Source organism: Colletotrichum spaethianum (assembly GCF_022836535.1).
Source record: "Colletotrichum spaethianum MAFF 239500 DNA, contig35, whole genome shotgun sequence".
NCBI classification, from domain to species: domain Eukaryota; kingdom Fungi; phylum Ascomycota; class Sordariomycetes; order Glomerellales; family Glomerellaceae; genus Colletotrichum; species Colletotrichum spaethianum.
Genome location: NW_026054805.1, coordinates 160,511 through 184,698, shown reverse-complemented (window position 1 = coordinate 184,698; position 24,188 = coordinate 160,511). Strand labels below are relative to the sequence as shown.

Here is a 24,188-nt window from a genome sequence, read left to right as displayed (position 1 = left end):
ATCGTCATCTGGCCTGGAAAACCCGTGGCAACACCCTCGACGGCCGGCAGCAAGCCTCTATGACAGAATCCCCGCAAGTCCCTAACGCCGTCCATATGAGGTTGTAGTTGTGTAAAGTCGGTAATAGTACATCGGTATCCCATCGCGGTCCTTCGGCCGCCATCGCCTCGAGGTATTCATCAGTGGTGCACGGCGCTTTCTCGAAGGTTGCTGCGTTTGGGCTCGATCAAAGGGTGGAGTTGGGCGAGGAACGTGATAGCCCACATGAGGTAGCAGCATGCGAGGGCCAGGAGGAGGGACGACCTCCAGATGCTGGCATTGGCGTTAGCAGTGCCACATAGAAATGTGAGGCCCGATTGGGCTCTATCGTGACTTGTATCCCACGGGATAGAACCTACATCTGAGTATCGCCCTTGGGCGACAAGAACCATGCGCCAGCGCCCATCACCACAACGACGACGAGGCCGATGAAGATGCTGTACCTATTGTCCCTCGCGTCAGCATTCCGCCCGTCGAACAGGTGGATACGGGGTAGACGAACCCTTGCGCCATTTCGATGTTCGATTCCAAGATGTGGTTTTACGTTGGGGTGTGCAAGTGTACCGAGCTTCGCGATGGTGCTGTCGTGCCGCTTTGTCGTTTACTCCTGTCGTCGGCAGGAAGGCTGAGAGGTTGGATGTCGACAGTGGGTGCAGCTGTCGATACAGTGCCAAGGACAGTGTGGCTGACGCAAGGCCCAAGAGGACGAACGTCAATGCTTGCTTAGTCATGCACAGCCCCACGCGCTCTGTCATCGCTTGGTGTTCCTGCCTTCACATTCTCCGTCTCGAATACAGAAACGCGCGCACTTGTCAAGCAGAAGTCAGGCACAACATCTTGGTTTACCCGTACTTTTGAGTCCCCTCTGTTCGTCGAGTGTATCTCACTGCTATCCCAGTTGGTGCACGGACGAACAGAAAAGTCGATGGGGCAGACTGAACTCTCGGGGACGAAGGGAATTGTGTCAGGCAGATGAAGGCGAAGGGAAAGACGAGGAGTTATTCCTGCTTTACCCTATTCCGCCCGGATGTCCTACAATTTTGAGAACTCGGCTGAGTTGTTCTACATCGCAAATCTATTCAAGAGTCATTTTCAAATTTGAGACCAGCTTCCTTTCTCACGGCGCCATAAATGCCAGCCATGTCACCAGACGGTCCTGCGTGCTCCTTTACAATCTGGAGGTGTTTGTCGGCGGTTTCAATGTTAGGCAGGCGCGTGCCAGCAGCTTTGGCGATGGCAATGGCATGACCTGCATCCTTCCGCGCCAGATCAACCGCGAATAGCGGCTCTTTTCTCTTATAGTAGTCACCCTCCAACATGCGTACCGAATACGCAGGGTACGGACTCCCACCGAAGAGAGCATCAACAAACTGCTTGACGTAGCCAGTTCCAAGCCCGCTCTTCTCGGCAGCCACATATGTTTCTGCCAATTGCTCGACCATGCCCAGTATGACAGTGTTTCCCAGCACCTTCAACGTCGAGGCCTTGTGGTACGGCTCATCGGCCATGTTGATCTCGCGAGCTGCCATGGCGTCGACATATGGCCGGATCTTCTCAATTGAAGCCTTAGGGCCTGCCAGCACCAAGGTCGCGTTACCAGCAGCCACCATGGCAGGCGCACCAAAGACAGGGGCACAAATGAATTCAGCGCCCTTGTCCAGAACCGACTTCGCGGCGGCCTCAGTAGCACCCGGGGCAATGGTCGAGCACTCTACAAAGACTTTGCCCTTCAGGTCGTGCTCTACTGCCGTTGCGAAGACCTCCTTTACTGCCTGGTCGTTGGCGACGCACGTGAAGATGATGTCAGCTTTGGTGATGGCGTCTCCAAGCAACTGAGCGACCTCTGTCTTGCCCGCGGGCAAGCTTTGACTCAGTTCCGTCGCTCGTTTAGCGGTGCGGTTATAGATGAGGAGCGGTTGGTCCAAGTCAGACTTCTCTACCAGGTTCTTACACATACCCTACGCCAGGTAAGCTTCCGTGCCTTGAATGGTGTGGGAACTGACCAAATTAGAGGTGGGGGAGGCTCACCCTTCCAATGTTACCGAGGCCGATCCAAAGAAGCCTTGGAGCCATTGTGTAAATGTGTGATGAGTGGCAATCAGGGTCAGAGTAAAAACGTCAGAGATATGAGAAAGAGAGCAGCTTCAGCTACTCGGAACTTGGAGTTGAAGAAGGGGTGGAAAGTTGAGAGAGCACAAGAGCCAGGCATGGAAAATCCGAGTAGAAACGCTCCTTAAGACGAAGCTCAATGAGGTAAGTAACTTGGTAAGCGGCATTGACACCCGGAATACCCGTAAGGTAAGCAGCTCAGGTAAGTTTCACAGGGTGACGACAACGGCCGATGTGCTGCAAAGAGAAGCGGGGTCATCTGTGCATATCCATCGACGGCCTGTGTTAAACAACATACGGAGATACTGCAAATCCAACGAGTAGGTATGGATGGGCACGTATGGAGGGGAAACGGCAACAACAACGGCAATTACCTATACGCATAGTTGCGTATCTGCATAGTACTCCGCTTTGCATTTTTAGCGGATTGGTAGGGCCTACGTATTACACATCGCTCTCTTTCATGATCTCAGCTTCTGCACCATGAGTGCCGAGATGTCAGTTATTTCAGGCAGCCAACCTGCTGGCTGTGGCAGCTCCCGTCCTTGCAGTTGGTCTTTGGAAGCCAAGGCCGCAGACTTAGAAACCGATGCTTGCTACATAGGTCCTGTTGGTTGCGAACCCAGTCAGTGTATGTAAGTCGTTCAGAACACACCCATCAACCAACCGCAAGTAGCCGCTTAGAGACTAGTTTGCTGTTCGTCACATGTTTGAGCTGTTTTCCAGCTCGTATGCGAGCGCAACTGGAAAACGCTGTGAGGCATAAATCCTGAGTGTTTTCGAGACATTCTGTGATCACTGTCAAGTCTTGGTCTACCTTTACACTTGGCCGATAATTCGCCTCGGTGCTACGGTGATACAACACGGTCGCCGATGGCGGCCCCATGATGGGGACGTTTCTTGCCTTATCGCCTTATCAGTACGCCCTTTGGTAGGTTGGTTTGACTCACAAAGCGGAAATTCCCTGGTTCGGGGGGAACAGGGCGGGTTGCAGTTCGTGCTCTTCTTCAAGGTCCCCAGCCCGCGTCTTTCCCTTCGTCACCGTCTCCAACTTTCACCAAAGCTCATTTTTTGACAACTGATTCATCTCTGAGCTCGAGCAGATTCCAAGGCAGACTGACGGTCATCTGCATGGCCGTCTGAAGAAATGGCTGGGCTTTGACCCTTCCCCCTTCTTAAAGCGCTGCCTCCAACGGGCCGGGAACTCAAGCACCAGATTTCAACCTACTTCAACGCTCACGACTGGGTTGGGTCTCACCGCCAAAAAAAAAGATAGGAGTTGAATGAGTCTTGGCTGGCTCCCCATCGCATTGGCGGCTACGCTCTACTTACACCAGATTGAGTTGTACCGTCATTTAAGGACGAACGACTGTTTTGGTATGCTCTGTAGTTTTCCACTGCTGTGGGTAAGATGCGGGCTCCTGCATTGAAACAAGCGAGCAACCTGGTTGCGAGGGTATGTGTTGCATCTTCTACCGTTACGATATCCTCTAGAGTCGCAGCAAATGAGCTTACGCAACTCCTTCCAGGCACCGTTTGCTCTCGACTCATGTAGTCCTCCTGATTGCAGACTTTACCACCGCCCGCGGTTAGGAGGCACGCGCCAAGAAGAAGCCTTGCAAAATGCACTCTCGGCAGTCCGCCACTCTTCGAGCTCCAAAGCCCGGGAGAAAAAACGAGCAGAAGACAGGGTAATCATCCATTCTGACAAGTTTCTGCTACCTACTTCTAACTCCACCTTTAGGACTTCATTGTATCCGTTCTAGAGGCATCAGCTACCCGTCGTGATGCCAAGGGATATCTTCAGAAATACGCCCCTCAGTCGGGTGAAGGCGCGCCCAAGAACCGCAAGGCAAACGAGCTGCAAGAACCACCTGACCAGACTTATTCGTCCATCCGGGTTGTCAATCAGGCGCCAAAGTTCATCCAGGGTAGTGATACCAAGACCGAGACTACCGTTCCCCTTGATGAGCCCATCAACTTGGCCATTGTCAAAATACGCCTTCCGCAGGAGATTGACGACGAAATGCTGAGTGCCATGGCCAAGACTTTGACCCAGCTCAGAAAACTCGGTCTTGTGAGTCTCATTGTTCTGGATGGAGGGTCAGCCTCGAACCGAAAGCTCCTCCGTGAACAATCATGGCGGGTTCAGCAAGCCGTCGAGGTCTTTGGCGAACCGGGCTGCATTTTGCTTGACCAATGCGTTGCCGAGGCTCAGTCACAGACGCCTCAAACCCAGGGCTTTATGCCGTCTGGCGTTTACGTCCAGCACCCACATATTTTGCTACGAGCTCTACGGGATAACGCTATCGTAGTCGTGCCTCCAGTCACTATGGCGCACGATATGAAGAGCATTGACGTGGTTGATGCTGATGAAACTATTATAGCGCTTACCAAATACTTTTGCGGGCTTCAGCCCAATGCTTCTGAGCACGCAATGGGGTCGCCAGACTCTAGTCACAGTCCAGGCGCCTGGGTTGCCTCGGTTGAGAAGGTCATCATTCTGGACCCAGTCGGAGGCACGCCTCTATCTGACGCGCACGATGACTCTTGCCATCGATACATCAATCTCGAGCAGGAATTCGAAGGCATTATGTATGGGCTTACACATCCTTCGGGGTCGGAGGCGGCACGAGACAAAGTTCCGGAAGATGCACGGCGGATCCATGCCCGCAACCTTGACTTGTCGAGGAAGGTGCTTGCCATGCTGCCATCGACGTCTTCGGCCATCATCAGCACCCCTTCTGCTGCAGCGAACAAGCCCATCCAGGAATTCACCAGGGTTACAACGCGTAACAGGCAAAACCCTTTGATCCACAACCTCCTGACGGACAAACCCGTCTTCTCGTCATCACTGCCCCTCGAGCGGGTGCGTTCAGGGAAGAAGGCCGATGCAGTATCCGGCGAAACACACGTGGCAACTTTGCTCAAACGCGGGATGCCTCTTACAGTGTACCCTGATCCTACAATTAGTGCCTGGCTGCCACCGCGTCCGGGAGGCCCACGCTTGAGGCTCACGGACACCTGCATAGACCTGCCACGACTGGTTCATCTGATCAACGATTCCTTCAACCGTGAGTTGGACGTTCAACATTATTTGGAGCGTGTCAATGAGAATCTGGCTGGCATCATAATTGCCGGAGAATACGAAGGCGGGGCGATCCTGACGTGGGAGAGGCCGTTCGGGTTGGACGAGGAGACGGCATACAAGACGGGACGCCTCGTTCCGTATCTAGACAAGTTTGCCGTCCTCAAAAGTCGACAGGGCAGCGGCGGTGTTGCTGACGTAGTTTTCAACGCCATGGTGAGGGGCTGTTTCCCAGAGGGTGTCTGTTGGCGTAGTCGACAAGATAACCCCGTCAACAAGTGGTATTTCGAAAGGTCATTGGGAACGTGGAAGCTGAAGGACACCAACTGGACAATGTTCTGGACAACTCCTTATCTGCCACTAAGCGATCCGAAGTTGCTGGATTACGAGGATGTTTGCCGCAACATTGAGCCATCGTGGGCAGATTCAAGGCCACCAGACTAAGACAGGTGTAGACGAGAACTTCCGCGTTCTGTTATTTAAGCAACGCCCAGGTCAATAGGACTGGGAAGAAGACAACTAAAGAGAAATTGATGTCTGGTTTTACGAGCATAGTGGATGGTTACGACTGAGGGGAGCGGAACAAGTGACCAAGATGCACCCATACACCTAATGCTGTAGGGGTGGATTGTGTTGCTCCCACTTGGCTGTTTTGGGACTTGTTGTGAGAGCCACAGTCTTGCTTGGATATGAATCGCATCCCCAGAATGATGATCAGCGTTTGAAAATGGGCAGGAGGAGCAGAACTGTTTGTCGCGTGGTGGATTGTGCATGCACAACTTCGAATTGCACTACAAGTAACGGGGGGTGGGAATGGAGGGAGTACCTAGTGTACCTTAGGTACTTGGCTTGGTTTCTCCACACATCACGTGCCTTGTGCACCATTCCAGTGTTCCCGGTGCTGGCTTGGCTGGTCCAGCTGCCCCTGGATAGCTTGTGACAGCATACTGAACGTTGCTGTGCAGCCAATTTAAGATACTGGATACTTGTCTACCTTGCTCTAGCTGATCGCAGGTACGATACGAAGCAGAACTTCCGCATCTACAACCCACCACCATCCTCTCAACAGGCACGTCTCAGGTGCCGACTTTCCGCTGCGATCGATTCGCATTGCTTTACATCTTCAGACTTCGTCCAGGACTGTCGCAAAGATGGATTTCAAGAACTTTGGCAAGAACATTACGTATGTCGTGTCGCTGTGTACCCTTTGAATGGGCTATCTCGAGGGGTGCTTTCAGGCTGACGAATAACCCTCAACCACAGTTCCTTCGGGGCCTCCATTACCCCCTTCGCCTCTCGTACCTTTCAGTACACCAAGGAGCAGCTCGGTCAAGCCGAGGACAAGGTACGGCACCTCTGACGCCAATCGATTACCAGTTCCTTGACGAAAGAAGCTAACCGTTATGATCTGAACAGACCCAGCTCCCTCCCGACTACATCGACCTCGAGAAGCGAGTTGATGCTCTCAAGCAGGTCCATCAGAAGATGTTGGCTGTGACGTGGGTTTCTCCCAGCGACTACCCCAAAACCAATAATCCATCACTAACACCAATACGTGAAGCTCACAATATTCGAACGAGGCCTATGATTACCCTCCCAACATCAAGGAGACCTTCCAGGATCTCGGTCGCACCGTCAGCGAGAAGGTCACTCTCCTTTCTTCCGCCGCCTCTCCCGCTGAGGCCCAGGCCGCCCTGACTGCCCCTCCCACCGCGAAGCCCCAGCCCAAGACCTTCAACCATGCCATCGCCAGAGCCAGTCTGTCTAGCAGCCAGGTGTTGCACCAGCAGCACACTGGTGCAGGAGAGGACCCCTTGGCTACGGCCCTCGAGAAGTATGCCTTGGCCATGGAGCGCGTCGGCGAGGCCCGCATGGCCCAGGATGCCCAGATCCAGAGCCGGTTCCTTGCTGGCTGGAACACCACCCTAAACACCAACCTCAAGTTCGCTACTCGTGCCCGCCAAAACGTCGAGAAGTCGCGCTTGACCCTTGATGCCGTCAAGGCCCGCGCCCACGGTACCACCTGGAAGATTGGCCCCGGTTCTCCCCGTCCGGACGAGCCTCAGTCTCAGGAGCTGAGCCCCGAGGCGCAGGAAGAGATCGAGAAGGCCGAGGACGAGTTCGTCACGCAGACTGAGGAGGCTGTCGGCGTCATGAAGAACGTATGTGGACATAGTCTCCTAGTTCGCATCGTAATCGCTGCTAACATACAAGACAGGTCCTTGATACCCCTGAGCCCCTTCGCAACCTTGCCGACCTGATTGCTGCTCAGATCGAGTACCACAAGAGGGCTTACGAGATCCTGAGCGAGCTTGCTCCCGTTGTGGATGGTCTGCAGGTTGAGCAAGAGGTTAGTCGCGCCTCGACCTTCGATGTTTAACAAGCCCCGTCCTTGCTGACGCCGTCATTTCAGGCCAGCTACCGCAAGAGCCGTGAGAACGCTTCTTAAGCAACTCCATTGAGTGTCACGTTCTTCAAAATCACCACCACTGTGCTGGCAGCTTCTTCACGCCTAGATCCGTTTGATGTCTTGAAGCGTCGAACTTCGGTAACTAGAGTACTTTGAAGGTTGGAGGAAAGGTTATTTCTTGAGTTGCCGCCAATCTGGCGGGACCGCCTCTACTACACACCATTTCCCCCACATAGAACGGCCCTTCATCGTTCTGTGTAGCGTTTGGTGGCTGCTAGGAACACTTCGCATCTCCGCCCGACGACTGGAAAGCAGGGATGAAGGCGCCTTGGTTCACGTCCATTCATGTTTCTTTCCACGACCTACGAATATATAGCTCTTTTCGTGTCTTGCGAGGTCCAAATGATGTTACATTCGGTGATTGGATATCCAATTGCATAACTTCCGAATGGGTATACATCGCCTGACCTGATTCAGTGAAAGTGAGGCGGCTTGATCACGTTGAAGCAGCGCTCCGATCTTAGTGGTGCACACTTGCAAAGGCTAAGTATAAAAGTTCTTTGATTTCTAAGAGCGGCCACGAGCCGCCCTAATACTTTTTCATACCAGTCGTTCAGTGGCTGGCGTTTGACAGCGGGAACCTACCTAGTCATCGCGTGTCTACCTGTATTCTGTTAATTTCTGCGTCATGGCGCTGGGTCACGTGACTTGAACACGCTGACTTATGTAAGGAAATCTACTGGTCAATGAAATCAAAGCGACCGTTGCCATTGCGAGCGCAGCTCCCGACCTCACGCTCCACAGCTCAATCCCCCCAACGCCGTTACCCGAATTCGAGCCAATTGATACCGCAATCATGCGAAGGACATTTCGCCTGCTCGCGGGCGTCAAGCCTGCTCGTTATCTCGAAGCCGGCACCCCGACAGGCCTCACCGGCCTCTGGACGCACAACAGTCCCCGGTCGACGCTGCTGTACCTGTACGGCACTACCCTCGAGAAGCTCAAGACAGTCCCGAGTCCTCTCTATACCGCCAATCTGTCGAAGCCCTTACGAAGCACCGCCTCGGACTCGTCGAAGCCACGGTACCCCCTGGATACGCCGAGTGGGAGAAGAAGGCCGAGCAGATTATGAAGGAGAAGCCCGAACAGTTCCGCCTCGTTAGCGGCCGCGTCGACGGCAGCGGTGCCCGGACAGTGAAACTGGGCAACCGAACGTTCGTCGTTGCTACTCAGCACGACGCCAAGGACGTCCGCGTCGAGGAGTGGGATGGCGAGAAGGACGAGGGCGGCACTCTCGAGGGTCCGCGCACCGAGGCTGAGCGAAAGGACCACCAGCTGCTCGCCGACCGCAAGGATCTGAACGACATCGCCAAGGTCCAGTGGGAGTCTGAGCCGCAGTTGACGGCCGACCAGTATGTTTACGGATCTACCAGTGGGGAACGGGGCTCAATGGCATGGCATGCATACTAACCGGTTTTGCGCGCCCATAGGATTTCCGAACTGGAGAACAAGATTGGAGCTGGCCTCATCGAGGAGGTTATCCAGGTCGCCGAGAGCGAGCTGAAGCTCGTGGACGTGATGACGCAGGCCAAGGTGTACGTTTCTACCCTTTTTCTCAGCCCCCTAGGCCCCGCGCGTACTAACAGTTTCTGAACAGATGGGAGGACTTGGAGGAGAAGCCCGTCGAAGGCCAATGGACCTACTTTGAACGCAACTCTGCGTAAGCTGGGCCACCTACTGCAGAAAAGTAGTCTGCGCGTTATAGACAGTGTATATTAGGCGACTGTGATGACCAAGACACATTGAGCTGTTGCTTCTCCGCGTTGGCTGTTGAGTTGTTGAGTGTGTGCGGGTTATATATCCCTTGTAGTTGACGTGGCTCTATATTTAACACGAGCGCGCGAAAGGGACGCGCTCTCAAAACCTTTCGTGACTATTTCCGCTCGTCTTCTGACATAAGGAGACATAGACTGCACCATTATCTCTCGCAATAGTAAGACTTGGCTTACACGAAAACTATATCGCGAGACAACATGTCACCATAGAGGCCTCTTAATATTGAAAAGCGGTCGACTTCTTTGTCGGGTAACATAAAAGCGTGCACGCCTAACGCTGGGTGACCTCACCCGCCCGCCTCTTGGGGAGCACGGTAGAATAAACCTTGAATGAAGTTACCTTGAGCAAGAAAAAGGATTAGAGAGACGCCTGGGATAAGTTCCACGCTATTGACCCAAGGACCAAACGTACCAAGTATTCCCGAGCAGTTTAATAATAGCAGGCCTCAAAAGTAGTTGGGCAGTCAAAGTAGCCGTGCAACTTGACCAAAGCAGACCGAGGCAGAGAGGGTCCCACTTCGTTTTTCACCGAATCCTTACCCACTGCGTCTCACACCTTACAGCTTACACCGACGACCCAGACTCACTTCTAGTTCGCGCGCGAAACACAACAGAACAACGCACGATATCCCACTGTTACAGTTCGTATCTCGTCATACAATCAGTATTAACACCCCATTGAAATTTCTTCATCGTCATCGCTTCCGGTTGTGAACGGTGGAAGGCGACCATGAGCCGACCAGCTTCTAGCCGCAAGAGGTCTGCCTCAGCCATGTCCATGGGCGACAGCCAAGACACTCACTACGGGTCCCAACTTCCCAGCGACTCCATCAACCCTCTCAGCCACACGCCCTCCGTTCTGCGCCAGCTCCGCCTTGCCGGTCTGGCGGAGACGGACCAGCCTCCCTCGCGGATGCAGCCCAGGTTCCCGCACCGCGCGTGGCAGGACCCGGATGCGCCGAGCCGACGGGGACCCATCGCCACTGCCAAAGACCTGGAAAGCAGCGACGTGAACGAAGATGGCGGTCAGGATGAGGGGGAAGACTCGGACGATGATGATGGAAAGCGGAGAAGGAGGAAGAGGGATGGGGAACCCAAGGCCAAGTACGCCTCCGAGAAGTCGCCGTTCCGGCCCTTGGTCCGCGCCATCTACGGGTTCCTCGACAATGGTGACGTGTCAAACGCCAAGCGCGCCTTTGGCATTCTCGTGAGGTCCCACGTCCACGGGAAGCCGGTCGACATCAGGCGGAACAGCTACTGGGCCCTCGGCGCCGAGATCCTCATGCGCGAGGGCGGCGGCCCGCTCACCGACGCCGCAAACGACGGGCCAGAAGGAGGGAAAGCATACCCTGCGTCGAACGTTCCCCGTGTGCGCGAGTACTTCCAGGACCTCATTCAGCGCTACCCGTACAACTTCAAGTACCGCGGCGCCGTCTCGGCCGTCGACTTCTGGCCCGCGCTGCTGAGCTACGAGGTGTTCCAGATACACACGCAGCACGCATCGTATCTGCGGCGGTCGGAGCGCGAAGCCGAGGACTGGGAGGACGACTCTTGGCAGGAGCCCTCGTCGCTCGGCGACGGCATGATGATGGACGACGCCGACTTCAAGGCGCCCGTCTGGCAGCCTGATGCGCGGGACCGACGGCAGCGCCAGGCGAGGGACCAGATCCGCCTGCGGACGCTGGATGCGATGCGCGAGGTGGCGGGCCGCATGGACGACTTGCTCGAGGACCGGCCGTTTTCACATAACCACGAGCTGCTGCGGTTACGGGGGATGGTGTCGTTGTACATTGGTGACTTGCTCATCCCGGCATACACGGACACGGAGGGTCAGATGGCCGAGGCGAGGATACGGCGTGATGCCGAGAGGAACAACGCGCGCAGCAGCTTTCAGAGGATGGTGGAGCACGGCGGAAAGCCCGATGTGTTTATTCAGGATATGCTCGCACCCGCCGGACACGACGACGGCCCCATCTTGCCAGTTTTCTCGTCGCTTCCCATCCGAGAGTACCGCACGGCTATCTAGAAGTGGTCGTCGGCGTTTTTCTAAATGGTTGAGACGTCAAGAGCCGACAAAATAAAACCAAAAAAAAAAGCCCACGTCCCTTCGTTTTCGCCGGCAGGCACGATATGCCTCGTAGCCTTTCTCCCTCTCACCCCTCCTTTTTGGAAGGCGCCCATCTCTGCAGCACCAGAGCGAAGTTGGAGCTGCCCACAACGACACACCACTGGCCTCCCGGACTCCACGCCACCTGTCTACCCACAAACGTCGATGCGCCACAGTTCTCTATCTTATGGGGCTTTAGAGGCACTTGAGGGTTGCTCACGCTGTATTTACCGTTCCACATGTCCAGTGTCTCCTGGTTGAACTGGCCCTTCAGCTCAGGTGCCTGCTCGAGTTCTGTGCGATGGACCTTGTCCGCCGCCTTCCTCTCCCGGACGGTCAGCCCCGACTTGGCGTTGCCGGTGCTCCTGTGGGTGATGGCATTGAGCCAGTTCGGCTTCGACACAGGCTCCTCGCCGTCTCGCCTCGGCCTCCTGAGAGCGTTGACGTAGTGGTGGAAGCCGGTAATCTGCTCAAAGTCCCAGAAATAGATCTTGCCGCTGGCGTTACAGAAAGCCAAGACGGGATGTTGGTCAGGGACGAAATGCAGTTTAAACCGCATGAAGAACTGCGGGCCGCATCCGGGGGTCTGGAACTCGATCAGACGGGTGTAGGGGGCAGGGCATTCCGCCGAGACTCCTGGGTTGAAAGCAGATCGGGTAAGGTTGGCCGGATTGATGGTGGTCGGGGCCATGGACTGCGGCGGGGGCGGGTCCTGGGACGAGAAACCTTCGATCTTCCACAGGACGATGACATCGTCGTGGCAAGCTCGGGATAGGATGTAGTCACCGAAAAAGGAAACGCTAAGGGACGTAAGCTTGTTGTTGTGGCTGTTTCTTGTGTAGAACACCTACCAGTCTACGAGACTGCTGTGCACCTCAGACGTAGAAAAGTGCGGGTAGTGAACCTCGACTGGACGGTCGGTTGGCTCAGTTGGGAGGTCTGGCACCGTCCACTGCCCGTTTCGTCAGTTTTACAAGACAGCGTCCGATTGAGAGAGGGTCCTTACCAAGTTGATTATCTGATCGTGACCGGCTGAGAGGATGTAACGGCCAGTGTCATGCCAAGCCTTATCCGCTCATGTTAGCCACAGGCTCGCGGCTGTATTAAAAAGGACGATTCTGAACAGACCAGTGTGAGCAAGTTCCAATAGTGACCCTCGCCACCAAGAATACACAGGCATGGCTGTTTCTCATGCTTCGGGTCCAGACTCCATATACGGACTGTAGTGTCATCGGAACACGAGGCGATGATCAAGGGGTCGATGGGCGAGGTGACCACATCGCAAACATCCTGCCGTTTCATCAGCGCGACTCCTCTTTACGAAAATCGAGGCAAAGCTTACTCCTCCATGACCGACTAAACACTAGGTGAGATGTGAGCAAAACGTCCAGCGGGGGATTGTGTGGTTTTCCACACCTACGTTAACAAGCTTGTTCTCAACGATGTCGTAAATCTTGATCTTGGCATCCTCGCCGCCATAGCACAGGAGTGGCCTTCCCGTCTCTGCATCTCTAGTCCAAGTGCAGTAATAGTTTCTAGCCTCGGTCTGCACTTGAGTCAGTCATCAAGGGCCGTATGGGCAGATGGTTACTGTGGGTAACGTACATCGTCATCCCGAATTATGCTGATTATCTCGCAAGGATTAGAGTCATCTGCGGTTGCCGTCAAACGGCAAACAACTATCTAACGACAAGAATGAGTTTACGTCTGGGCCGAAGAGGGGCCCGGTGGTAAGCGGCGTTTTGGGAGAGACTTACATGCTTTTTGCTGACAGCAGCAAAAACGGAGCTCGCATCTAGTGGCTGATAGGGACAGAATTTGACGTCGAAGAACTCTAAGCAAAAGTGCATTAGATTCGGTCTGAACCAGTGGAGTATTGACCGTCGAGCTTACCAGGCACGGGGTCATCTTGAGCGAGGTATCTGGTGTCATCCTGTAGACAATGTTAGCAGGAGACAAGTGGAATTACGCCAAGACACGTATTGCTTGTGGTTGCTGCTGGATTCATGCATTTGTGCGTCTTTTACCGACATTCATCCAGCTGGAGGGAGGTTCATGGAGAGGTGGGATAACAGTAATAGGAGGGGCCTCGGCCACCATGGATTGGCGTAGCTTGACACACACGTACCTCAAGATGGACCGACACTCTTAGTCTTGGAAAGTCATAAGGGGTCGGGACGGAAATGGGGGCCATGGCAGAATCGAGACGGTTGAGACTGAGGTCGGAGATCGGAGGATACGATGAGTGCGACCCCGGTCCGAGTGCTGGGCCAATTGCTCTCTTTCTGCAGTGATACCACCCTTTTTTGTCTGCAAGCTAAGATTTGACAGCGGCAGGCGGAGAGGGTCCCAAGTAGTGCGCGGCGGTGGGTATGAGACAAGGAAGGAAACACAAGACGCGTTGAGATGGGATCACAGTAGCCTGAGGCGGCAGGCCGGTGAGCAAGGGCTGAGAAGGTGTAAGTGGTAGAGTCAATTGGCTGGAGCCGAAGGTTGCGGTCAGACAGTGGATGCAAGGCGGGTAACCAGACGAAGACGACTTTCCAAGATGCAGTATTGCAGACGGGGTTGAGCCAAGAGTGGCAATGGCTGAGTTGCAGTCTTAGGTAGACCAATGAGTTGCAGGTTTTTTTTTTTTTTTTCTTTTTTTAGTTGTTCCCGTCGGGGTTGGCGGGAAATGGGGTTTGCCTGGGCCGGGCCAAGTTCCATTCTGGTGGAGGAACGCTTAGCCTCCTTAGCGTCCACCTCCCTCCTGTGACCCGTTTGTTCAGTGCCTGCCTGAATCAAGGGACAGAATGGCAAATGGGGCCGGCAACGCCTGCAACGGTGCGCCAACACCAAATGGGGCCGTACGACATCAATCCCACGACGGGACCCGCCGCTTCTCCCTGAGCTACCTACACTACTTTAGCTTGCAGTATCTCCTTTGCTATGCAAGCTCGAATACACTAGAGGCAACACAACATGCAGTGTAGTTACCTCTTCGTGGATTCTTCGCAGCTTACCCGTAGTGTCACACAGACCAGACACCCCTGGAGGATATACAGGAAGCAACTCTCAAGGCAACAGCAGCCTCTGCCGGGCCCTGTGAAACCGAACGTAAACGTCCGTACGAATGTCACTGCCGGCGGGCAAGTAGCCTCGCGGCAAACAGCTTCAGCATGGGCGCCCTGGATGCTGGTCATCACAGACAGGCCCTGCTTTGGATTTCTGGAGCGGCAACGTTAACAGCGCAGCAAAGCCATAGACGGACACATTGGCACAGAAGGTTGTCCGTCTGTGTCTCTCGGCCGTCCCCTTCATTGTTGGTGGCCCTGCGCAGTTTGTCTGCTCGGCCAACGCAGTCCTGGCCAGACTGTGGACCACTATAGAGTAAACCACTGCAATATGTAGGTAGCAATCCGGATCTTCAGGGACAGTGGGTTACCTCGGAAGGCGCACCGTCCAGTGCATGTTTTTCTGCAGAACGAGGTTAACCGTGGTAGGTAGCCAAAACCCTCCCTCCTTCGATTGCATGCGCAAACCACCAACCAACCTACATGACCGGAGACATTGTCTGCAACCTTGCAAACAGGCAACATGACGCCGTCCCGAGCGGAGCCTGTAACTCCTGCCGGACAGCCCTGAGATAGTCCGTCGGGCAACCTGGCAAGGAAAGGATTGGTGATACACATGACCGACTGCACCCCCAGGCTGCATCACTTCTCACCGACGCATGAGTAACAAGACGACTCTCTCTTATCACCGCCTTCAAACTTCAACGCCAGCCCGTCCCTGCCTGCCAAATTTCAATACGACGATCCTTCCGGACCTAGCATCTTGAACACCATAACCATGGCACAAGGCGTGGGAATACGTCAGCTACGGATGTGAGAAATGACCGGATCACTAGACTCACAGACCCTCGTCGCAGCCAAATCCCCATCACGTCCAATCGTCGACTCTCGATGCCAGCAATCCATCACGGCATACCAGTATCGCCCTTCAACCGTATCCGTCTTTCGATACTTCGTTATGGCCCTGTCTGCTAATACCACGCTTCCAGCGCCTGTTCTACGCCGCATGCTCCACGCAAGCCACGCCTTGGAATGGGGCTCCGCCAACTGCCAATAATCCTGTCCCACCGCGGGTCGTCGTCCGTGAGCCGCACTCTGTGTACTGTTACAATAGTGGTCAACATGGGCTGCTGGGCATCTGCAAATTAGCCGCACGACCCCTCTGTGACCCGGGACCGCGACATCGGCGTCCACGTCTAGATGCAGTTCACTTCCACAAAGGTATGTCGAAGCGACCCTGTTCGGTCTCTTGGGCCAATCCATCTCTTCGACCCGTGAAGAGGGAAGAACAGGACCCGGCTTCTTAGATGATACGAGGCGCAAGAGTCAGGCACTTCGGACGCCTCTAATACTCCCACATCGAGAAGCTCCCGCTTATCCCGACCCGACGACGGTCGCCTTTGCCATGCCATCTAGGGCAGTGCAGCAATATGGCTTTCCAAGAGGCCTGTTCACTGTTATGGATCCACGAACATGCCGGAGTGGTACACGTCGTCCAGGCATCTATTCAAAGACTGCGGATACTCCAGATGAGTACCTCTCTAGTTAACACCCAGCATCGGACAGGGACAACGAGGTTGGAACTCTGTAATACATGAGCAAGGTGCAGCTCGGAGAGATGAGACGGGGAAACTGCGACTGCTCTTGCTTGCTCGGGGACCCTGGCAGCAGATCCCAACTGGTGAACCGGGTAACGATGTCTTCACAGCTGTCAACTGAAATCAGACATCAAGCTATGCCAAGCAGAGCGTAGCGTCGCCCCTGCGCGGATACTCAACCCACACGAACGCCATTTTAGCCTTTCTCACTCCCGTTGACGGGCAGCCTGCCTTGCAAAAACTGAGGAGAAAGAGCAAACACCAGAAATAGGAGCTTGGGTAAAGAATTGGGCTTGTCTGTCCTGCAAGGCCCGTCGGCCGTCAGTTCGAATTGGGATAAAGGGCCGCTGTCTCGCAAGCCCTACCCAAACAAGAAGGGAGCTGCCCGCTGACCCCCTGCGAGATCCCCAGACCCCAGGCCTGGTCTCGGTATCATGGACATGGGCTCTGGAAGAGGTGGGGAGCTAGGCCCTGGAGCAGCAGCCCGTTCGTCTACACTCCTTGAAATGATTATTGGATGTTCCGAATTGGAAGGATTGATGGCAGAACATTTCTCGTCTACAGCACCGCGTTTCTGGCGTGTGTATCTCCGTGACATGAAACACAATACTTAGCGACGCATCGGCAGTCCAACCCGTTAATGTCCGACGATAGTGTCGGACAAGATGCCGCAATTCAGCCGGGAGCCATCACCCCGACAATTGTCAGGCCTCGGCTTCATGAGCAACATCTCAGAACCTTGAAGTCGTCAAAAGCAATCTCTAACTTCTCGTCAGTCTAATCCGAAGAGCGGCACCAATATTGCGTCACTGAGTATCCGCATACTATGGTACGCTTCCATCCGCACCTATGCGTACGCAGGTACCGGTGGCTGTTGTCCACCATCCACGTCCGCAACGGCACACTTCGACATCCCATCTTCTCCGAACTGCGTACGCCCCACCGGCAGCTGTTGACAGACAACCGCCGCATATCTCGATGTCGATGCTCAATGCACATTGCGCGGGTGTTGTATCCGGGAGCCTATGACAAGGGTTTCATTTGAGCAAGGACATGTTGGCAAACGGCTTTGTCTCAATGCTGGTGATCTGATTGACTAGCCTTTAAGCCCTCGAGTGACAAGTGTTACAGTCGGACACACAACCGTCAGCGAATGAACTGTAGACCGACACGGCACACCACTGGTGCCCGTCACTCGTCGAGGGCGATACAAGAATGAGGGTGCCTTTGGTCAAGAGACCCAGACGAGTCCGTCAATAGCAAACTCAGAGGTCAGGTGTCATGGCCGTAGAAGTAGATGCCACTTTGAGCAATCATCTCATCTGGGCGTCCCCAGATATTTGAATCACTTTCGGGTTACTATTCGTTCCCTCAGGCCGAAGCAGCTTCAAGGGGGTATGGGAGGCAAATTGGCCTCCCCACCCTGGTAGAGTGTGTAACGTTGAATCAAGACTCATCAGGCATCGGTTGAGCATGGGCAGGATTCTCCGAAGGGACCAGCATGGACGTGATATCACTGTATTCCAGTACGAAGGTTGGTGTATTCTTTTCTTGTCTCGTCTTGTCCAGATTAGGTTACCAGCTCTTCATCTCTGTCTTTCTGGAAGCAGATTGGTCCATGATGGATCGTCATCTATCGATACGGCGTTGTGCTGCTGCACGGCCTACAGTCCCAACACGGGCCAAAAGCAAAAACCGCCGCGTATTAAGAGCAGGGAACAGGCATGGCTGCAGAGTGTCTTGCCCCGCTGTCAACGTCGATTGCACATTGGACATTGGTTGTCGTTCTCCATCAACAAGAGCGGTAGTGCACATGTAGTGTATATGTGCTTTCACATGTAGTACATGTACATCAATCATCGAGTGTGTTGGGACCTGTACACGGGCGATTTGTGCGCTATTTCGTATACTGCGTGCCCAGTCTCACCTCACAACATACCTGGTCGATGGACAAGATTCACAAGAGGTTCGGCCTTGAGTTGCGCGGGACGAGGTTCAATCAAGCACCTTGGTCGTCGAGCAGCAAGGACGATAGGGACATGAGCTAAATGGCCGAACCGTTACTAGTGAGCTTTACTGGTGCCGTATGTGTCCCGTTGCAGCATAGATTGACATGCAGGCGAAGGAGTGAGATGTCGTCTTCTGCGGAGCGTGGGAGAAAAGCTATCCCAACTGCCCATGTTTCTAATGTGTCTTAGGATCAGTATTGCTCTGCATCTGCCCCTCTGCCTGATGCGAGAAGGCGATCACGACCCTGGCTCTAAGCCCTGGCAAAGCAAAGCAAGGCAAAGCAATGTGTTAACACAGACGGCCCTGGCTGGGCAAAAGTTGGATCGGTGGACGGTTCACGGACCAGCGACAAGCCCACCTCCAGCGCGACGGATTTCAGAGACTAGACAGCTACTTTTTCTTATGTACACGCACGCTCGCAGACACACAGACACACAGACACACACACACACACACACACACACACACACACACACACACGCACCGGTTGGTTCAGCTGTCGGGGGTTAGCAGTCCAAGGTCGAAAGTCGCCGTCACAGTCGCAGGTCGGGCTTGCTGCAAGATGGAGGGGTCCCTGGGCTGCATCATCTGGGGCCCTTGTTAGCTGGGCCCTGTCAGTTCTCCTCACCAACCTTGCCCTATCCGCATCCGTTGTTCGAAGCCGCTGGCTGGGGGCCCTTGGAGCTTGGAGCTTGGAGGAGAAGGGGGAGGAGGAGGAGGAGGAGGAGGAGGGCTGCAACTGGTGGGCTGCGGTGCGGTGCGGTGCCGTCACAGACCAGTCCTGGACGTCGTCCCCGCCGCCGCCGCCGCCGCCGTCGCCTTTCGTCCTTCAACAACCCAACGAGCTGTCATAAAAAGATGCTCGTCTCCTCCGCCATTTGCGCCGCGCTGCACCCCCCGAACCCTCCTTCTTCTCATCTCAGCCGTTACTACACTATTAGGTGTTTTGTTCTTGCCATCTCTCCCACAATCCCGGACCTAACAACGGTATTTCACAGTCTAGTTGTCGTTTTACCATTACCTTGTGGAAGCGAGTCAACTCTTTTCCCTTCTTTTTGATATCCAGCCCAACCCTCGTTCAACGTCCGAGTGCCTTGCCTTTACTTCAACTACGTCAGGAATTCTGGCATTTGAACCAAAGCACTGCAACGCTCTCGTCTCCACCGAGCACTAACAAATCCCGCCGCTGTTGCCGCCAGGGGTCTCGTTTTTCAACAGACTGCGCCCTCTTCGCACCGAAAGCCTGCAAGAAAGTTCCGACAGCATATCCCAATTCCCCCAATTCCGCAGTCTGCTCTTTGTGGCCTGCAATAATCGCTCTTGGTCGCCACAGGCAGTGGAACATACCCCGGTCTGTCCTCACTCGTACTGCTCATAATTGCGTGTACGACACATATTCACCTAGGCACTGCACATAACCGCTACCCTCAGCTATTCCTAATTCCACCACGGCCTGTCACTGCCCTGGTCACTTTATCAGCACGCCATTTTTGTGAGACTGCCGGCCTTTTGCCCTCAAGGAAACAGCGCAGTCCGTGACTAACGTCAACAATCGGGCGCGTACTACAAGTATCAGTTCCTCGAAGAACGAACGTCCAGTCCAAGCCGACTTCCTCGAACGGCTGTCGTCATCGAGGAAACATCTACCAGTACGGCACCACGCAGTGCTGCGGTTCTAACAGGCTGCTTATTCAACCGCTTTCCAAAACTCTACCTGTCTAATAGCAGCTAGTCAAGCTTCCGGACAAGGCGCGGAGAAACGGGTGTGATTGCGGCTAGCCAGACAGACATATACCCCAAACCTTGTCCTTACTGCTACGAGCCCAACAGTTGTTTGCAATGGAGCAAACGTTTATGACGATTCATTCCACGGACCCCAGCGCTGCTATTCTGTTCGTGTCTGACTCAGTCTTCGACATACTGGGTTATACCCCTCAGGAGGTACAGGGGAAGTCATGCTTTGACTTCTTTCACCCCGACGAGGTGCCTTTCGCTCGTTCTGTTCACAGTCGCGGCGTCCTACTGGATAAGGCCGCCGTGCTTCACTATGTTCGCATCATGTCGCGCGACGGCCAGTGGGTGAGCTGTGAGTGCTGCTTTACTGTAGTCCATGATGTTTTGGTCGCTTGCACCAGTATCTATCGGCGTGGCGAAAAGAGCGATAGTAAGCAGGCATTCTCATCTCTTAACTCACAGGCCACTTTATGCTAACTCACAACCAGGACGAGCTGTTGAAGCCCCCCAGATCCGTCGACTTTTCTCGAGCTCTCCCCGAGACCCCCGCTACCACATGCTGGAGCATCTGTCGCCCAAATTCAGGATGCCTCCCGTCGAGCGCGAGCCTCGCGCAGCCCTTATCTTGAATAGGTTCACTCGCACCCTGACTGTCATGTTTGCAACCAATGCCGTGTCTTCCATCCTCGGTGTCCGACCAGACCAGATCAAGGACAAGAGCTTTTACGAGTGCATCCAGGAGAACTGTCTGCCGGATGCCATCCGGTGTCTCGAGAGTGCAAAGGCCAACGACTCGATTGCCTACCTAAGATTCTGGTATAGAGATCCGCGCCGGCCCGAGGACTTCGATAACGAGGATGATGAGGAACACCAGAGCGGGAACTCGAGTGATTCGGATGGTGGCGGCGTTCAACTCGACGATCAGCTTGATGGTCGAATGGACATCGACGAAGATGACACTCAGATTAAGCAAGAGGACCAGACCCGGCCAGAGATGTCACATCACAGTTCCACGACAAACACAGCGACCACGAATGCTTCGGGTTCGAGCAGTGGGACGCAGCAGACTGCGGCCTCTTCAGCTCCGTCCGTCGATGGCGCGGCAGCCCAGCCATCCGCGCCTGCTGACCGTCCGAGAAACCGTCGTCGAGAGCCGCCCGCGGCCTTTGAGCTGGAGGCTGTCGTGTCCTGCACGTCGGACGGCCTCGTTGTCGTGATCCGCAAGGCGCGTCCCCCGATTCCGGCGCCTCATGCGCCACTGGTCGTGCCAACTTATACCAACGGTCTATTCGCTGCGCCTTGGGGCCAATATCCGATTCGGCCTCAAGTCCCACAGGAAGCGCTCTACACGTTTAGGCCTCCTCTCATGCCACAGTACATGCCTCTGCGCGACAATGTGATGACGGCTGGAGGTCCACCAGTCGACCACCTCATGAACTCCATCAGAGACGTTGCTGTTTTTGCGTGGGCGCTGGTGGGAATCAATGGCAACCTCGCCACGTACACGCGAGGATTACCGCGTGATCAAGCCCAGCCTGACGGGCTACCTGTCTGGGACCCGAGCGCTGGAAGTGCCTCGTATCTCGGACCGGAGAACCAGGCAGTCCGTCGTTGGGCGAATTATGATAAGGAAAAGAATTTGGGCTCAACATCGTATCAGCAGCCATACTCTCACGGCGCGACGGCAGGATATGGCCACGCCCCCAAAGCGGCATGGGCAACTACATCTATTCACAGCCAGCGCCGCCCACCTGGCCTGGCCTACAGCCTGCTTACACGTCCGCGTTCGACCCCTTCGCCAACAACAGCCATCATCGAGACCATCAGCATCAACAGCATACGCAGTATCAGCAAAATCATGCTCACCATAACCACCACGGTCATCACCAACTATACCAACAGCAGCACCATCAACAACACCAACAGCAGCCACATGGCTTTGGGCATCAGTCAACGTTACAGGATCAATCGTGGGGCGAGACTCCACCGCCGTACAATGGCCAAAGGCATGCCAACGGATATTCTAATGGTCATTCAAACGGACACGCAAACGGGGACTCCAATGGACATTCCAACCATGGTCCAAACAACCCGGCTGGAAACCATGGGCCGTCTCAAGGCTATCGCTACCCGTGGCAGTAGTCCGAGAACCCGACAAACTGAGAGAACGATAGATGGGCGAACATTGTGAAGGCACCAGTTCTGGCGTTTGGAACGTCTCCAAATTTTGTCGACGATAGGAGCGGGCAAGGGTGCTAGATCTTGGAGAAAAACGAATATTGTCTCTTGGTAGATGGGGACAAGGTGGATGTACAGATGAGCTTGACATCCACGGGGCAGCAGATGGTGGGGGAAATGACATTAACGTCCCACGTTTTACTAGAAACAGCGGCAGGAGTAGATACCCGCGAGGCCTGTGCACTCGCAAAGGAGAAGGAGTTGGCACATGGAATCCCAACATCAGGATGCTTCGCTGGATAGGGCGTCGGAGGCGTTTTGCGTCGTCTGGGCGCTTGTAGATACACCGCACCCCAATGCAATAAAAGCGATATGCCAAGCACCATGTATCATGACGATGCGTGACTCAGGTGCTATGCGTTTTTCAATTATGTGTGTCGGTTGGGCGGCTTCTTCGCAGGAGGACTGCACAAGCACTCAGTAGCCCGGCTTCTTTCCGTGTGACGGACGGGAATCCATATGGAAAGCCGGGCGTGGAGGGGCCAGCTCGGGTGGAGCATGCAATAAGAGTGGAACTACTACAGGTAAACAACATCGTACCAGTGAGTAGTAGTCGGGAGGGCGGGCCAGTATTTTCCGGATCAAGGGAGCTTGGACCACCCTCATGCATGTTAGAGGAAACCGTGGAGTCTTTCCAGCAGGGAGTCGCAAGCTGCTACGTACGTCAATTCGACATTCTGCCCATCCCATCTCAAGGACGGAGAACTGCAGCGCCTCGAGCGATTAAGAATCCAATCGGCGACGGCAACAGACGACTAGATAACCGTCCAAGACCTATCACCCCACCAGAAACGTCGAGAATATAGGTGTGTCGACACTACGCTACAACAGTTGCGACCATGGCATCTACAAGCAGACGGGACGACTACGCCAACCCTCCCTTGCCTGACGACGACCTGATCGACCCTGACGATGGTAAGGCTCTACAGCGGTCTGCGCGCTCTTCAAGCCTCTGGAGCTAACGGTTCATCGGTGCGCAGCTGATCTTGATGATTTCGATGACCCCCTCGGCAACACATCGTCACGCCAACCGCTGACAGGCAACATCGGCTCGGGCTCCTCCTCGTCGCGGCCGCTCAACGAGAACGCCTGGACCTCTAGGATACCTGGCGAAGACCGCGCTGCCCCGCAAAACACGATTGACGAGTCGGTGTGGGACACCCTCCGCCGAGACCTGCTCGCCGTCTGGGCCAAGATGAGGGAAGTTCTGTACCCCAAGTACCTGCTTGGAGGAACTATGTTTGATGCCGACGGCATCCGAGGGGCATACGCGAACATCCGCGGGGCTGGACTTTCCGGCGCCCGCGAGGAGATAACCGGTCTGGCCAGTCGTTTCATGGATTCGGAGGCACTTCTGTCGCAGAACAACATGACACCGGGCCTGCGCGACTGGGACCTCTGGGGCCCCCTCATCTTCTGTCTGCTCCTGAGTCTTCTCCTGAGTTTCAACGCACGAGCCGATCAGAAGGATATTGTCTTCAGCGGAGTCTTTGCCATGATTTGGATCGGAGAGGCCGTTGTGACGCTGCAGATCAAGCTGTTGGGAGGCAGCATGTAAGTCATCTTCCTTCATCCCAAGAGTGGCCGTTGGTCATCTTGCAAGTCAATGCTGACGGAACATGGCAGCTCCTTCGCGCAGAGCGTCTGCATCATAGGATACACGCTGTTCCCCCTCGTAATCGCGGCGCTTCTCTCGGCCTTTGGCATTCCGACCGTCGCTCGCGTTCCCGTCTACCTGTTCCTCGTCGCGTGGTCTCTGGCCGCAGGCGTGAGTATTCTGGGGGGCAGCGGCGTGGTGAAGAACCGTGTCGGCATAGCAGTGTACCCGCTATTCGTCTTCTACCTCGGCCTGGGCTGTCTCTGCTTCATCAGCTGAGCTCTAGATACGGGAAGAGTGCTGGGCAGGAAACTGTTGGCGGGAAGGGGGTTGCGCTGCATCTTGCGTGTGGCCGAAGCAAAAAGCC

At 54.8% G+C, this 24,188-nt stretch overlaps 10 protein-coding genes across 10 annotated transcripts; 7 read left to right on the top strand and 3 right to left on the bottom strand.

Annotated features, from left to right (window-relative positions):
- Positions 1-1,118: 1,118 nt before the first annotated feature.
- On the bottom strand, positions 1,119-2,112 carry ColSpa_10396 (putative oxidoreductase YfjR; the record flags this gene model as incomplete). Its single annotated transcript, XM_049276608.1, has 2 exons — positions 1,119-1,997; positions 2,068-2,112. 2 exons carry the CDS (start codon positions 2,110-2,112, stop codon positions 1,119-1,121), a joined length of 924 nt encoding a protein of 307 aa, XP_049132565.1.
- Positions 2,113-3,559: 1,447 nt separating this feature from the next.
- Positions 3,560-5,680, top strand: ColSpa_10395 (amino-acid acetyltransferase, mitochondrial; the record flags this gene model as incomplete). The annotated part of the gene is made up of 3 exons (XM_049276607.1): positions 3,560-3,604; positions 3,678-3,839; positions 3,893-5,680. The coding sequence occupies 3 exons, from the start codon at positions 3,560-3,562 to the stop codon at positions 5,678-5,680; spliced, it is 1,995 nt and encodes a 664-aa protein (XP_049132564.1).
- A 707-nt stretch (positions 5,681-6,387) lies between these two features.
- On the top strand, positions 6,388-7,616 carry ColSpa_10394 (protein GVP36; the record flags this gene model as incomplete). The annotated part of the gene is made up of 5 exons (XM_049276606.1): positions 6,388-6,419; positions 6,500-6,581; positions 6,653-6,735; positions 6,798-7,398; positions 7,455-7,616. 5 exons carry the CDS (start codon positions 6,388-6,390, stop codon positions 7,614-7,616), a joined length of 960 nt encoding a protein of 319 aa, XP_049132563.1.
- Positions 7,617-8,502: 886 nt separating this feature from the next.
- ColSpa_10393 (NADH-ubiquinone oxidoreductase 29. subunit, mitochondrial) lies at positions 8,503-9,370 on the top strand (the record flags this gene model as incomplete). The annotated part of the gene is made up of 4 exons (XM_049276605.1): positions 8,503-8,624; positions 8,657-9,058; positions 9,137-9,241; positions 9,304-9,370. The coding sequence occupies 4 exons, from the start codon at positions 8,503-8,505 to the stop codon at positions 9,368-9,370; spliced, it is 696 nt and encodes a 231-aa protein (XP_049132562.1).
- An 883-nt stretch (positions 9,371-10,253) lies between these two features.
- On the top strand, positions 10,254-11,507 carry ColSpa_10392 (uncharacterized protein; the record flags this gene model as incomplete). The annotated part of the gene is made up of 1 exon (XM_049276604.1): positions 10,254-11,507. The coding sequence occupies one exon, from the start codon at positions 10,254-10,256 to the stop codon at positions 11,505-11,507; it is 1,254 nt and encodes a 417-aa protein (XP_049132561.1).
- Positions 11,508-11,634: 127 nt separating this feature from the next.
- Positions 11,635-12,279, bottom strand: ColSpa_10391 (uncharacterized protein; the record flags this gene model as incomplete). The annotated part of the gene is made up of 1 exon (XM_049276603.1): positions 11,635-12,279. One exon carries the CDS (start codon positions 12,277-12,279, stop codon positions 11,635-11,637), a length of 645 nt encoding a protein of 214 aa, XP_049132560.1.
- A 647-nt stretch (positions 12,280-12,926) lies between these two features.
- ColSpa_10390 (uncharacterized protein) lies at positions 12,927-13,496 on the bottom strand (the record flags this gene model as incomplete). The annotated part of the gene is made up of 4 exons (XM_049276602.1): positions 12,927-12,944; positions 13,009-13,134; positions 13,346-13,390; positions 13,482-13,496. 4 exons carry the CDS (start codon positions 13,494-13,496, stop codon positions 12,927-12,929), a joined length of 204 nt encoding a protein of 67 aa, XP_049132559.1.
- A 5,318-nt stretch (positions 13,497-18,814) lies between these two features.
- On the top strand, positions 18,815-19,106 carry ColSpa_10389 (uncharacterized protein; the record flags this gene model as incomplete). The annotated part of the gene is given in 2 exon segments (XM_049276601.1): positions 18,815-18,851; positions 18,871-19,106. 2 exon segments carry the CDS (start codon positions 18,815-18,817, stop codon positions 19,104-19,106), a joined length of 273 nt encoding a protein of 90 aa, XP_049132558.1.
- A 985-nt stretch (positions 19,107-20,091) lies between these two features.
- On the top strand, positions 20,092-21,612 carry ColSpa_10388 (aryl hydrocarbon receptor nuclear translocator; the record flags this gene model as incomplete). Its single annotated transcript, XM_049276600.1, has 3 exons — positions 20,092-20,331; positions 20,498-21,564; positions 21,591-21,612. The coding sequence occupies 3 exons, from the start codon at positions 20,092-20,094 to the stop codon at positions 21,610-21,612; spliced, it is 1,329 nt and encodes a 442-aa protein (XP_049132557.1).
- Positions 21,613-23,063: 1,451 nt separating this feature from the next.
- ColSpa_10387 (protein YIP4) lies at positions 23,064-24,100 on the top strand (the record flags this gene model as incomplete). The annotated part of the gene is made up of 3 exons (XM_049276599.1): positions 23,064-23,139; positions 23,265-23,778; positions 23,851-24,100. The coding sequence occupies 3 exons, from the start codon at positions 23,064-23,066 to the stop codon at positions 24,098-24,100; spliced, it is 840 nt and encodes a 279-aa protein (XP_049132556.1).
- Positions 24,101-24,188: the final 88 nt, after the last annotated feature.